Source organism: Erythrolamprus reginae, chromosome 2 (assembly GCF_031021105.1).
Source record: "Erythrolamprus reginae isolate rEryReg1 chromosome 2, rEryReg1.hap1, whole genome shotgun sequence".
NCBI lineage: Eukaryota > Metazoa > Chordata > Lepidosauria > Squamata > Dipsadidae > Erythrolamprus > Erythrolamprus reginae.
This window is the reverse complement of record NC_091951.1, coordinates 33,151,084-33,166,313: the sequence shown is the minus strand read 5'-3', so window position 1 is coordinate 33,166,313 and position 15,230 is coordinate 33,151,084. Positions and strand designations below refer to the sequence as shown.

The 15,230-nt window shown below is 41.6% G+C and overlaps 1 protein-coding gene across 1 annotated transcript in view; it reads right to left on the bottom strand.

Annotated features, from left to right (window-relative positions):
• Positions 1-3,796, bottom strand: part of LOC139160108 (complement factor B-like) — a 51,269-nt gene extending 47,473 nt beyond the window's left edge. Inside the window, exon 1 of the mRNA XM_070737645.1 lies at positions 3,605-3,796. Coding sequence (XP_070593746.1) covers positions 3,605-3,662 — 58 coding nt within the window. The 5' untranslated portion in view covers positions 3,663-3,796. The remainder of the gene's footprint in view (positions 1-3,604) is intronic.
• Between the last annotated feature and the right edge of the window lie 11,434 nt (positions 3,797-15,230).

Below are 15,230 nucleotides of genomic sequence, written 5' to 3'. Positions count from 1 at the left end.
CACATCTATATATTTTGTCAATAATTAAGCTTTCTGATGGAGTCTGTTCGTTTTTCCACGTTTGCGCTAGCGATATTCTAGCTGCGGTATTTATGTGAGTCTTAAGGAAGAGAGTTTGCTTAGAATAGTGTCTTTTCCAAATTCCTAGGAACATACCTTCTGGGGTATATTCTATTTTCTCTAATTCTCTATTCTAATTATTATTATTATTATTATTATTATTATTATTATTATTATTATTTAGATTTGTATGCCGCCCCTCTCTGTAAACTCGGTGCGGCTTACAGCAATAATAAAAACAATGTATAACAAATCTAATATTTAAAATATCTAAAAAACCCTTATTTAAAAAGCAAGACACACACACAAATAAATGAAACCTAAGCTTTTGCCCGTGTACTGTATAGCTTTTCATACACTGGAAAAGGGGGGAAAACGCAGGAGATCACTCCATACTTAATGAATGACAAATGCCTTACAGCATGCTGAAAACTTCCTTGTCAGAATAAAAATTAAACCTATTGTTTAGGCCTCAAATATATAAACCTGTGTAAAGGATTCATGAACAAAAAGATATAGCGGATCCACAATTTTGACACCTAAATGATTTTGAAATACATCCAAGGCATTTGAACAGATTTTGAAACAGACCTTTGACCATTTGTGGTTTTTCAAATGTGCAATTCAGAAAGGAAATGAAAATGTTCAATTTCAAAACTCAAAATTCATTTTGAAAGCTTTCTGTTAGGCTCCAGGTACCGAAGATTCTGTGACAGAATCTCTTGATTGGTTTTCCATAGGCATTGCATATAAAGCACAGAAATTGTTAAATGAAAGTGCCTGTAGTCTATCACATTAGCACCACTGAATGTTGGTTCTTAAAAACTGCCTCTTATTGAAGAACCATTATAAGTCATCCACCCAATCTTTCTGCTTGTCCAAAAGCAAGTAGAAATAATTTTTATTGCACTATGATTAACCTGATAAATCCAAGATGCACAGTGGAAAAAATATAGAAAGTGCTAAACATAGAAAAGTACAAAGATATATAAATCCAACAACAACAACAACAATAATAATAATAATAATAATAATAATAATAATAATAATAATAATAATAATTTATTAGATTTGTATGCCGCCCCTCTCCGAAGACTCCGAAGTCACAGTTTACACACACAAATTTACCAGGTATAAAACATTGCCATATATTGGCCTATTGCTATTGAAATAAATTTTGAATCCACCCAAATTTGATAGAATTGTAGTTCCTCTCTCTAATGTTTCATTATTTTAACATTGTAATACAGTGGTACCTCTACTTAAGAACTTAATTCGTTCCGTGACCAGGTTCTTAAGTAGAAAAGTTTGTAAGTAGAAGCATTTCTTTCCATAGGAATCAATGTAAAAGCAAATAATGTGTGCAAACCCATTAGGAAAGAAATAAAAGCTCGGAATTTGGGTGAAAGGAGGAGGAGGAAGAAGAGGAGGAGGACAGTCGCTGTCCAGAGTGAAGGGAGCATTTCTTTTCTCTGGGCGCTGGCAGAGGTTTATTCCCTCTCCAAGCGCCCAGAGAAAGGAAAATGCTTTGGTTGCACTCGACTGCCAAAGCACTACCGAAAGCCTCCTTTGGCAGCCCAGAAAAGCCCAAGATGGCTGGGATTAAAGGGGGAATGGCAGGAAATTGTGCCACTCTCAAATATCCTGGGAAATTTTTCCGGGCTCAGGTTCTTAAGTAGAAAATGGTTCTTAAGAAGAGGCAAAAAAATCTTGAACACCCAGTTCTTATCTAAAAAAGTTCTTAAGTAGAGGCGTTCTTAGGTAGAGGTACCACGGTATATATTGGGGTGGGTGGGTAACAATCAGTAGTAGGTTGCTACCAGTATGGTAGAGGACAGCGCACCGGTAGCTCACAGTGTGCTGCACATGCAGCTTCGGTTCTCTTGCTTGTGTTTCTTGAGGGAAGTGTTTTTAATAGGAAAATGAAGACAAGAACAAGGGGGCACAATCTGAGGTTACTTGGGGGAAAGATCAGAAGCAACGTGAGAAAATATTATTTTACTGAAAGAGGAAATAGATGCCTGGAACAAACTTCCAGCAGACGTGGTTGGTAAATCCACAGTAACTGAATTTAAACATGCCTGGGATAAACATATATCCATCCTAAGATAAAATACAGGACATAGTATGAGGCAGTGATGGCCAACCTATAGCACGGGTGCCACAGGTGGCATGCGGAGCCATATCTGCAGGCACGCAAGCTGTTGCCCTAGCTCAGTTCCAACATGCATGTGTGTACTGGCCAGTTGATTTTTGGCTTGCACAGAGGCTCTGGGAGGGCGTTTCTGGCTTCCAGAGAGTCTCCAGGGAGATGGGGGAGGGCGATTTTATCGGCCCCTGGCTCCAGAAAAGCCTTTGGAGCCTGGGGAACACAAAATACAAGCCTACTGGGCCTACCAAAGTTGGGAAACAGGTCATTTCCGGCCTGTGGAGGGCCTCCGGGGGATAAGGGAAGCTGTTTTCGCCCTCCCCAGGCATTGAATTATGGGTGTGGGCACTCACAAACGTACAATATCATGTGCACACGTTCTTTTGGCACCTGAGAGAAAAAAGGTTCACCATCCCTGGTATATGTGCAGACTAGACAGACCATGAGGTCTTTTTCTGCCGTCAATCTTCTATGTTTCTATGTTGTCTATGTTGTGCACGTGTGCATCCTAGCATATTTTTGCTTCATGCGCAGAAGCAAAATCTCGTGAGGGGAGAGATTTCTCGTGAGGGGAGAGATTTCTCGTGAGGGGAGAGATTTCTCCTGAGGGGAGAGATTTCTCGTGAGGGGAGGGATTTCTCGTGAGGGGAGAGATTTCTCCTGAGGGGAGAGATTTCTCCTGAGGGGAGAGATTTCTCCTGAGGGGAGGGATTTCTCGTGAGGGGAGAGATTTCTCCTGAGGGGAGAGATTTCTCGTGAGGGGAGAGATTTCTTGTGAGGGGAGAGATTTCTCCTGAGGGGAGAGATTTCTCCTGAGGGGAGAAATCTCATGCACGTGTGAGATTTCAGCAATTTTTTGCTTCTGCGCATGGGTGGAAGCAAAAAAACCATCAGAATCTCGCTTGCCCACATCCTCTTATGCGATTTCAGCGCGTTTTTGCCTCCCACTCATGCGCAGCAGCAAACAGACCCTGGGACAAGTGCACGCACACGCAAGAGAACCGAAGCTGTGCGCTCAGCGCAACCGGTAGTGGCGGTAATGGTAACAATCAGGCTAAAATTAAAAAGAGAACTATCCTTTATTTAGAAGACGTCTAAAAATCAGTTACGCAAAAGACAAGTAGCTAAGACTGGAGCATAGGAGAAAGCAGCAAATATTGACTAGCAAAGAGTTCCAACAGGGGAACTGAAAAAAAGAAGAAGAAAACTTTAAAAACTTCGTTATTTTCATGTGACAACAACCCTTCCCCTACCTACACCCTACTGCCATTATTTTCAGCAGGAGAAACGTCTGAGAAGTTTCAGGCTTCAAGAGCCAACAGCTTCCTCCAAGCACAACTCAGTCTGGGCACCTGGAGGAAACCCGCCAGGTGTTTCTTGAATCTTTTAGCTTACCTGTGCCAAGTGCTCTAAGGACAATGGCGATGTAAAGGAGCGAATGAGCCCTCTGCATGGCTGCCTCTCTTCCCCGTCCGCCTTTCAGTTTCTCTGCTGCTACTTCGGTACTGACAGCGGGCGATGCAGGGCAGCTGCTTATGAAATGTTGATTTTCCTCCCTCCAAAGAATTGTTGACTAACCCCACCCCTATAAAAGCAGCTGAGTTTTGGGAAATAACACAGTCGATTAAGCAATACTAGAGTTGGGAGGGAGAGGGCTGAGGCCAGAAGACCTTGGTCTGCAGGTGGAGAGGAATTCCCAAGGTTTGGGGAATGGGAATTGGGAAAATCTTATTCCTGGAGGCTGGAAAAGAGGAAAGGTCATTTGGGAAATTCCCAGATTTAATATCACAAAGGAAAGTTTCACAATTTGAATCATGCCAGAGAATCCAAATACTAAATACATACTTGGTAAAACTGAACTAACAGCGGACCCTCACTCAGTCAAAGACCTTGGAGTACTCATTTCCAATGACCTAGGTAATAGAGCCCACTGTAACAGCATTGCCAAAAAGGCTTTAAGAATTGTAAACCTAATCTTACGTAGCTTCTTCTCTAGAAACACTGATTTATTAACAAGAGCATACAAAACATTTGTCAGACCTATTCTAGAATATAGCTCACCTGTGTGGAATCCACACTGCATATCAGATATTAATACAATCGAAGGAGTCCAGAAATACTTCACAAGAAGAGTCCTTCACTCCTCCTCACATAACAAATTACCCTACTCCTCCAGACTTCAAATACTAAATCTAGAAAATTTACAACTACATTGTCTCTGAACTGATTTATTTATTTATTAAATTTGTATTTATTTATTTATTAAATTTGTATGCCGCCCCTTTCCGTAGATTTGAGGCGGCTCACAGCAACTGTTGATTTAACTGTTGTTCATAAAATCATACATCATAATGTACTCAGGTTTGGAGCGATTTACATTCAGTTTGTATCTATTACGTGCTCTTGTGTTGTTGTTGTTAAAGGTGAAGTAGTCACCTTTAACAACAACAACACAAGAGCACGTAATAGATACAAACTGAATGTAAATCGCTCCAAACCTGACTGCAGAAAATACGATTTCAGCAATAGAGTGGTCACCGCCTGGAACTCATTACCTGACTCTGCTGTTGCTTCCCCCAACCCCAAAATCTTCAACCTTACATTATCTACAATTGACCTCTCCCCTTTTCTAAGAGGTCTGTAAGGGGTGTGCATAAGTGCACTTATGTGCCTAATGTCCCTGTCCTACCCTATAATAATAATAATAATAATAATAATAATAATAATAATAATAATAAAAAATTTATTGTCATTGTCAAAAACAACGAATTGCCATTGGCAACGAAAGTCGTGTGACACCCAGAGACCAGTCCCACCATACATAAAATCAGAATAGGTAAATTTAAAAATAGAATAAAAAATAGAATAAATGTCCCACCCACTACAAATTCCCCACCCTGAACCACTCAACCATCTACATGACAAACCGAGAAATATTGTCCAACAGTTCACTGATGATGACCCTTTAGTTCGTTGTTAAGTGCGAGTATAAATCTGGGATAAAAACTATTCAGGAAACGTGTGGTCTGAGTTCTAGTTGTTCTGTATCTTCTGCCAGAAAGCAACAGTTCAAAGAGATTGTGAGCAGGATGAGAAGAGTCTTTGAGAATATGCACCTTCCTAGAACAGCAAGATGTGAAGATGTCATCCAGGGCGGGTAGCTGGAGCCCAATGATGTTCTGGGCAGTTTTAATAATTCTCTGTAGAGCTTTTTTGTTCGCTACAGAGCTGCTCCCTAACCAAGCTAGAATGCCGTATGTCAAGACACTCTCAATGGTGCTGCGATAGTAGGACAACAGTAGATGCTGAGATAAATTTATCTTCCTGAGCATTCTCAGGAAGTACAGCCTCTTTTGTGCCTTCTTCACAAGCATGTTAACATTCATAGTCCATGAGAGGTCTTCTGAGATATAAGTGCCCAGAAATTTGAAACTACCTTATTATCCTTTCTATTACTATGTTCTACTTATGTTATGTTATGTTAATATGTACTATAATACTATACTTGTTTGACAAATAAATAAAAATAAACAAATAAACAAACAAACAAACAAACAAACAAATAAATAAATAAATTTTATTCCAGTGTATCAGGTCCCAGCTATTGCTAAGCAATGGATCTAGCTTGGTGCCCAGGCACATGGTTCTTATTCACCAACTCCCCCAGACAGCCCCCCTCCTTGTTTGCTCTTCCAGTCTTCCACTATATATCAAGCCAAACTACAACAATTTTTTGGCATGTGACAATCAAACATAATTAATTTTAAAAAAAATTTAAAAGCTTAAATATCTATAATGCAGTAAAATCTCTCACAATTTGAAAGAATACAAGAAAAAAATGTAAGTAATCTTGTTATTCCTTTCGTTTACTGGATATACAAAATAAAACGTTATTCTTTATTCTTCAGGGCACCAGAGGACCGGACAACGGCTGGAAGCTGACCAAGGAGAGATTCAACATGGAGATAAGGAGGAACTTCCTGACGGTCAGAGCGATCAACCAATGGAACAACCTACCAGCGGACGTTGTGAACTCCAACACTCTGGACATTTTTAAGAGAAGATTGAACTGCCACTTGACTGGTGTACTATAGGGTTCCTGCTTGGGCAGGGGGTTGAAGTCGATGGCCGTCATGGTCCCTTTCAACTCTAACAATAACTAACTAGCTAGCTAGCTAGCTAGATTGATAGATAGATAGATAGATAGATAGATAGACAGACAGACAGACAGACAGACAGACAGACAGACAGACAGACAGACAGACAGACAAACAAAACAAACAAACAAACAAATAAATAAATAAATAAAATTGTTGTCTAGTAATTAACTTTGGACAATTTATGATTTAGCCAATATGATTGAAATTAATAAAGATTAAGATTTAGGTAACAATGATATAACATAGCAATGTAAAACTAGTAGGCTGATAAAATATTTTTTTCTAAAAAGCTGTAACAATAATGTCAACAGGTAGGTTGGCAAATGTGTAAATTGCTGAGTGTTTAAGACTTGATATATAACTGTAATTATGAATGATGATATCTATATGTCTGTATAAGTAGTGTTCTGTTTTTGTTTTTGTTTTTGTCTTTGTTTGTTTTATGGAATTTGTGTATTTTTCTTAATGTAAATAATTAATAAAGATTATTTTTAAAAAACATACTTTCTAAAGACAACAGTTCTTTATCTGCATGGACTATGAGCACAATACAAAGTCTAGTTGACTTAGACTCAGGGTAATTGATCTCAGGATTGCCTGGGAAGAGGCAGTGCCAACAAAAGCATGAAAGGAGCACACGGTCTTTCAAAACAATCAGAAAGGTGGAGTTTCATGGCAATATTAATCCGGAAAAGCTTGGACAAGCATTTCTCTGAAATGGCCATGATGGTGAACCTATGGCACGTAGGCCACAGGTGGCTCACGGAGCTATATTATCATCATTATTATTATTATTATTATTATTATTATTATTATTATTATTATTATTATTTGTGGTTGGCTCTGGCCCAGCTCCTGCCCCAGGGAATGGGGGGGTGGATGCTGGGGAAAATTCAACATGTCACAGGCCTGTGTTATTGCCGACAGAATCAGTTCAGAGTTTAGTTGCCTCGGACAAAGAAGAAGGTGGGAATGACTCGGCAGAGGAGGGCTTGGCACACAGCCCAGGCAGTCAATCTCCCTTATCTTCCGTTGATTCAGATGATGACATTTTGGACCCACGCGAGTGCAGAATTATGCGTAGAAGAGACCAAGTAAGAACATATTACTTGTTATTTATTGTTATAAATTGTTTTTATTCTGTTGTGAGCCACCCCGAGTCTGCGGAGAGGGGCGGCATACAAATCTAAATAATAAATAAATAAAATAAATATTACAGGAAATAAGGGAGGCCACCTGTGTTTGGGAGGGGCTCCAGTAATTAGGGTTGCTGCTATAAATAGCAGCATGTGGGTTTGGCCGTTGTGGAAGAATATCTGATCGGAATTCGTCAGGAAACTTGTGTTGCTGGACTTTGTTGCTTTTTCACGCCTTTGAAACCAAAGCAGAGCAATGTGTGTGTGTGTGTTTCACTTCGTTGGAAGAAGAAGGGATGTGAAATGTCTTCACAGCTGCTAGCTAAGTACTTAATGACTGCTTAAAGGAAATTGTACAGACTACCTGGTTGTTTTGGGAAGAGTGCTCTTTGCAATACAAAAAGAGTGCTTAGTTTATTTTGAATTTTGTGATAAAGAACATTGTTTTGAATTTTCAAATGTGTGTGTGTCTGAAATTTGTACCCTTGAATTTTCAGGAGGCTCCTATCAGAGAGCCCGGCAGAACAATAATAATAATAATAATAATAATAATAATAATAATAATAATAATAATAATAATAATAAGATTTGTATGCCGCCCCTCTCCGGAGACTCGGAGCGGTTTACAACAACAATACATAGTACAAATCTAATGGTTAAAAAGGAACAGTTAAAACCCTCATTATAAAAACAGTCACGCATCCCAAACAAACATAAAATGAAACGGCCCGGGGAAATCAATTTCCCCATGCCTGGCGGCAAAGATGGGTTTGTAGGAGTTTGCAAAAGGCAAGTAGGGTGGGGGCAGTTCTGATCTCCGGAAGGAGTTGGTTCCAGAGGGTTGGGGCTGCCACAGAGAAGGCTCTTCCCCCAGGCTGCGCCAGATGACATTGTTTCATCGACAGGACCCAGAGAAGGCCAACTCTGTGGGACCTAATCGGTCACTGAGGGCATGTGAGGTTTTGTCCTATGCCAGCTCCAGTTCACATGTGCATGCTAGCTAGCTGTTTTTTCGGCTTTTCGGAGGGCGGGGGGAGGCCATTTTCTCCCTCCCTAGGATTCAGGAAAGCCTCCGGAGGCTGTGAATAGTGAAAAATGGACCCAAGGGGCCAGTGACGGGCTCCTACAGGTACGGTGAGAAACGCAGTACCGGTAGTAAAATTTGGAGCTGCACCCCAGAGCACCCAATTTGCACTGAAAGATGTTGAAACAAAATGCATAAGCCACACCCACAGTGTGGTAGTAAAAATTTTGGTAGCCCTTCACTGCAAAGGGCAAACCAGAAGTTTGGAAATGAGTCCGTCTACCTATCTACTCTCTCTGGTTACCTAGCTATCTTAGTACAGTGGTACCTCGACATACGAGTTTAATTCGTGCCAGAGCCAAGCTCGTATGTCGATCAATTCGTATCTCGAACAAATGCATTTAGATTTGGCTTTTCGCGCCGAGATAACTGGAAAAAATGGAATATTTGCACCACCTAGTGGACGCTCGGCTCATATCCCGAATTTGAGCTTGGGTGTCGAACAGAAATTTTGCTCGCGTCTCAGCTCGTAACTTGGAATACTCGCATGTGGAGCAGCTCGTATCTAGAAGTACTACTGTATTGAAAAATACCACAAGGAAAAACAGGTATGGTATATAGGTGTACCTGGGTTACTAGTAGTAACCATGAGAGGGATCCTGGAGTCCTAGTGGACAATCACTTAAACATGAGCCAGCAGTGTGCAGCAGCTGCCAAAAAAGCCAACACAGTTCTATGCTGCATTAACAGAGGGATAGAATCAAGATCACCTGAAGTATTAATACCACTTTATAAGGCTTTGGTAAGGCCACACTTGGAATACAGTGATCCCCCGGTTATTGCGTTCCCGACCATTGCGAACAGGCTAATTTGCGATTTTTCAACCCGGAAGTAAAAACACCATCTGCGCATGCGTGCCCTTTTTTCTATGGGCACGCATGCGTAGATGGCGCCGGGCAGATCAGCTGCTGGGCGGCTTCCCTGGGTCTTCCCTCTCTTGCTGGCGGGAGGGCGAAGCCCCCCCCCAGCACCCGCTCGCCCGCCGTTCGCCCGGCCACCCACCGCTCGCCGCTCGCCCACCCTTCGCCCGGCCACCCGCCGTTCGCCACTCGCCCGCCCTTTGCCCTTCGCCCTTCGCCCGGGAAGTTCGCCAGGAGTCAGCGGAGAAGCCGCGCGCCTGTTTTAAAACGACGTTTTAAAACATGCGCGCCGCTTCGCAGCTGTCTCCTGAAGCCGAACGCTAACTTCCGCGTTCGGCTTCAGGAGACAGCTGCGAAGCGGCGCGAGTGTTTTAAAACATCGCAGCCAGCCTGGGGGGCTCAGGGGCTTGCCCCCGAGCCCCCCAGGCCGGCTGCGACGTTTTAAAACACGCGCGCGGCTTCTCCGCTGACTCCTGGCGAACTTCCCCGCTTTAGGAGTCAGCAGAGAAGCGGCGCACCTGTTTTAAAACGATCGGAGCCGGCCTGGGGGGGCTTTCCAGCAACCCCCAGGCCGGCTTCGATCGTTTAAAAACAGGTGCGTCGCTTCTCCGCTGACTCCTAAAGCGGGGAAGTTCGCCAGGAGTCAGCGGAGAAGCCTCGCTGCTGCGGCGGAAGTAAAAACACCATCTGCACATGCGCAGATGGTGTTTTTACTTCCGCAGCGCTACTTCGTGAAAACCCGCTCATTGCGGGGGGTCCTGGAACGGAACCCTCGCAATGATCGGGGGATCACTGTACTGCATTCAGTTTTGGTCGCCATGATGTAAAAAAAGATGTTGAGACTCTAGAAAAAGTGCAGAGAAGAGCGACAAAGATGATTAGGGGATTAGAGACTAAAACATATGAAGAATGGTTGCAAGAACTGGGCATGGCTAATTTAATTTAAAAAAGGACTAGGGTGACATGATAGCATGTCCCAATATCTCAGGGGTTGCCACAAAGAAGAAGGAGTCAACTTATTCTCCAAAGAACCTGAAGTTAGAACAAGAAGCAATAGGTGGGAACTAAACAAGGAGAGAAGTAATTTAGAACTAAGGAGAAATTTCCTGAAAGTAGGAACCATTAATCAGTGGAACAGCTTGCCTCCAGAAGTTCTGAATGCTCCAACATTGGCAGTTTTTAAGATGATGTTGGATAACCATCTGTCTGAAGTAGTGTAGGGTTTCCTGCCTAAGCAGGGGGTTGAACTAGAAGACCTCCATGGTCCCTTCCAACTCTGTTGTTGTTGTTGTTGTTAATACCCATTTATAATGCCTTGGTAAGACCACCCATGGAAAACTGCATTCAGTTCTGGTCGCCACAATGTAAGAGATGTTGAGACTCTAGAAAGAGTGCAGAGAAAGGCAACAAACTTTATTAGGGGAGGCTAAACATATGAAAAACGGTTGCAGGAACTGGGTATGTCTAGTTTAAGGAAAAGGAAGACCAGGGGAGACATGAGAGCAGTTGTTTCAATCTTTGATGGACTGCCACAAAGAAGAAAGAGTCAATTTATTCTCCAAGCCACCAGAAGGCAAGACAAGAAGCAATGGACTGATGGAAACTAAACAAAGGAGAGAAGCAACATAGAATTAAGGGAAAACTTCTTGACTGTTAGAACAATTAATCAATGGAACTGTTTGCTCTAACTGGAAGTTTTTAGAGAGAGATTGGATAACTGTTTGTCTGAAATTTATTTATTTATTTATTTATTTATTTATTTATTTATTTTGTCAAACAATTATAGGGGGATAATTTGTACAAATAAAACATTAGATAAGTAATGATAAAAAGTAACAAAACAAGACAATAGGACAGGGACAGTAGGCACAATGGTGTGCTTATGCACACCCCTTACAGACCTCTTAGAAAGGGGGAGAGGTCAATTGTAGATAGTCTAAGGTTAAAGGTTTTGGGGTTAGGAGTAGAAACCACAGAATCAGGTAGTGCATTCCAGGCATTGATTACTCTGTTGTTGAAGTCGTATTTTTGCAGTCAAGTTTGGAGCGGTTGACATTTAGTTTAAATCGATTTCGTGCTCGTGTGTTGTTGCGGTTGAAGGTGAAGTAGTCGTTAACAGGGAGGACATTTTGATATATGGTTTTATGAACTACAATTAAGTCGGAACGGAGACGACGGAGTTGTAGGGTTGTCTAAACCAAGAATTTCAAGTCTGTCGGAGTAAGGTATTTTGTTGTGAGAAGAGGAGTGAAGGACTCTTCTTGTGAAATATTTCTGGACTCTCTCAATTGTGTTGATGTCAGATATGCAATGTGGGTTCTATACAAGCGAGCTGTATTCTAGGATTGGTCTGACAAATGTTTTGTAAGCTCTTGTTAGCAGTTCAAAATTACCAGAGAAGAAGCTGCGAAGGATTAGGTTAACAATTCTTAAAGCCTTTTTGGCAATGTTGTTGCAGTGGGCTGTAGGACTTAAGTCATTGGATATGAGTATTCCAAGGTCTTTGACAGATTGAGAGTTAGTGTTAGTGATTGAGAGTTAGTGTTTCCTGCCTAAGCAAGGGGTTGGACTAGAAGACTTCCAAGGTGCAGAATGCAGCTGCGAGAGCAATCATGGGCTTTCCCAAAAATGCCCATGTTACACCAACACTCTGCAGTCTGCATTGGTTGCCGATCAATTTCCGGTCACAATTCAAAGTGTTGGTTATGACCTATAAAACCCTTCATGGCATCGGACCACAATATCTGCGAGACCGCCTTCTGCTGCACGAATCCCAGCGACCGATTAGGTCCCACAGAGTGGGCCTTCTCCGGGTCCCGTCAACTAAATAATGTCGTTGGCGGGCCCCAGGGGAAGAGCCTTCTCTGTGATGGCCCCGACTCTCTGGAACCAGCTCCCTCCAGAGATTAGAACTGCCCCTACCCTCCTTGCCTTTCGTAAACTCCTCAAAACCCACCTTTGTCATCAGGCATGGGGGAATTGAGATATCTCCCCCGGGATCTATACAATTTATGTATGGTATGTTTGTATGTATGTCTGCTTAAAAAATGGGTTTTTAAAAATATTTTAAATTGTAAATTATTAGATTTGTTATGAACTGTTTTATCGTGTTGTGAGCCGCCCCCAGTCTACGGAGAGGGGCGGCATACAAATCTAATAAATAAATAAGTAAATAAGTAAATAAGTAAATAAGTAAGTAAGTAAGTAAGTAAGTAAGTAAGTAAGTAAGTAAGTAAGTAAGTAAGTAAGTAAGTAAATAAGTAAATAAGTAAATAAGGAAAGAAAGAAAGAAAGAAAGAAAGAAAGAAAGAAAGAAAGTCCCTTCCAACTCTGTTATTTTGTCCCATGTGGAGGAAAGTGAGAGCTTCTGAGATTGAAATTTTGCATTTCATTCATCCAAATTTGATCCAAAAATCCATGCAGATTTTTCAGAATTGTGTACAATTGCTCCCCGCTCCCATTTTTTTGGGCTTGCTGGAAATACCAATAAGATATGATTGACTCCCAAGTTTTCCTTTTGCCACATTTAGTGGTAATAAAAGTAAATTATAGAAATGGAGGAGAGCTTTGTCTTGCAAAGGCCTATTGTGTCCATTTGCACTTTTATCTTTTTTTCCCTTGACAAACAATTGGACAACCAAACCCTGACCTTCTTATCAAATGTTGGCCTGATGAAAGCAGTTGTTGGCCAAATGGGCTGATCTATACAATACAATACAATAGCAATACAGCCCATGTAGTAGTAGGGCTGCCTTGCTATTATCTTTCTTAGCTTTCTCATCTTCCCATTTTTACTACTATGTTCTCCTATTGATATGTTATGATATGTCAGTTGTTCAATCAATAAATCAGAACAGAGCTGGAAGGGATCTTGGAGCCTCAATGGCGCAGTGGTTAGAGTGCAGTATTGCAAGTTACTTCTGCTGATCACCCGTTTCCAGCACTTTGGCAGATCGAATCTCAGTAGGCTCAAGGTTGACTCAGCCTTCCAGCCTTCCAAGGTCGGTAAAATCAGGACCCAGATTGCTGGGGGCAATATGCTTACTCTCTGTAAGCCAAAATATGCTTACTCTCTCTAAACTGCTTAGAGAGGGCTGTAAAGCACTGTGAAGCGGTATACAAGCCCAAATGCTAATGCTAAACATATTAAAGGGTTAAATAAGGTTCAGGAGGGAAGTGTTTTTAATAGGAAAGTGAACACAAGAACAAGGGGACACAATCTGAAGTTAGTTGGGGGAAAGATCAAAAGCAACATGAGAAAATATTATTTTACTGAAAGAGTAGTAGATCCTTGGAACAAACTTCCAGCAGACGTGGTAGATAAATCCACAGTAACTGAATTTAAACATGCCTGGGATAAACATATATCCATCCTAAGATAAAATACAGAAAATAGTATAAGGGCAGACTAGATGGACCATGAGGTCTTTTTCTGCCGTCAGACTTCTATGTTTCTATGTTTCTATGCTATTGCTATCCAATCCAACCCCCTGAAAAAGCATGGGACCTAATAAAATTTCTGACAAGTGGTTGTCCAGTCTCTTCTTAAAAACCTCCAGTGATGAAGCACCCACAATATCTGATGCCAAAGCTGTTCCACTGGTTAACATTGTTCCATGTGTTGCATGGCTTTTAAATGATGGGTTTTTAGATGCCTTTTAACGTTAGATTTGTTTACATTGTCACACTGTTTTATTATTGTTGTGATGCCACCCCTTTCTGAGGACTCCCCATATAGATCCCCATGCCACTTATGCAGTGAAGGGCTACCAAAATTTTTACTACCATGCTGTGGGCATGGCTTATGCAGGTGGTCCTGCATTTTCTTTCAACATCTTTCAGTGCAAATTGGGTGCTTTGGGATGGAGCTTCATTTTCGCTACCCCACTGCGTTCCCTCCCCTGTCCGGGCAGCAACCCACCCCTACACCTGTGGCGCATGTGCCATAGATTTGTCATCATGACGATAGGTTATTTCAACACTGTTGGTTGTGTTGTTCTCTTAAAAAATGGAATTGTGGTGTTTTCAGAGCTATTAAGTTGGATTGTTAAAATGGTGGTCTTTAACTTTCTTCACTGTCCATAAATAAATTAAAAAACCCAGGTCTGCCAGGTTTGAAAAGATATTACCCAATTCCCTGATTTTAATCAGTGCTTTCAAGAATGTAGCATTTCCACATAACATTTTAAGACTGGGTAACCCCAAGACCATTAGATGGAACTATTCCAGACAACGTCTGGTAAGCCAAACACTCCAGTGTTCTTTGGGTGTTTGTGTGTGTCTGGTTTTATTTATATAAGTCATTTGACTTGTTTCTTGGGATTTTTTTTTTAAAACTTTTTTTAATCTCTGATGCAATAAATGTCTAACTTTACTATCCTTAAAAAGAAAAGAAGGTGAGAAATCCATTGTTTGGGGCAAGGATGTGGGATTTTCTCAGTCCTTCTCCTGGATAATCCTGGTTCTATGGGGTCCCAAGTCCAACTGCTGCTGTCCATGTTTGAAGAGTCATTTATTTACAAGTTTTATACAGGTAGCCTTCTACTTGCAATTAGTGATGGGTGAACCCAATGGTGTTCAGGTTCGGCAAATTCTGCCGAATTTTACACAAAATTCAGCCGAATCCAAACAGAACCCGAACTCAAACCCGAACAGGGAATCCCTCCCATGAATAGATTCCGGGGGTGGAGCTTTGATGTCACCGGCAGGTTGCTAAGGACGCCAAGGTGATCACTTCCTGGATTCCATGGAATCCAGGAAGTGATCACCTTGGCGTCCTTA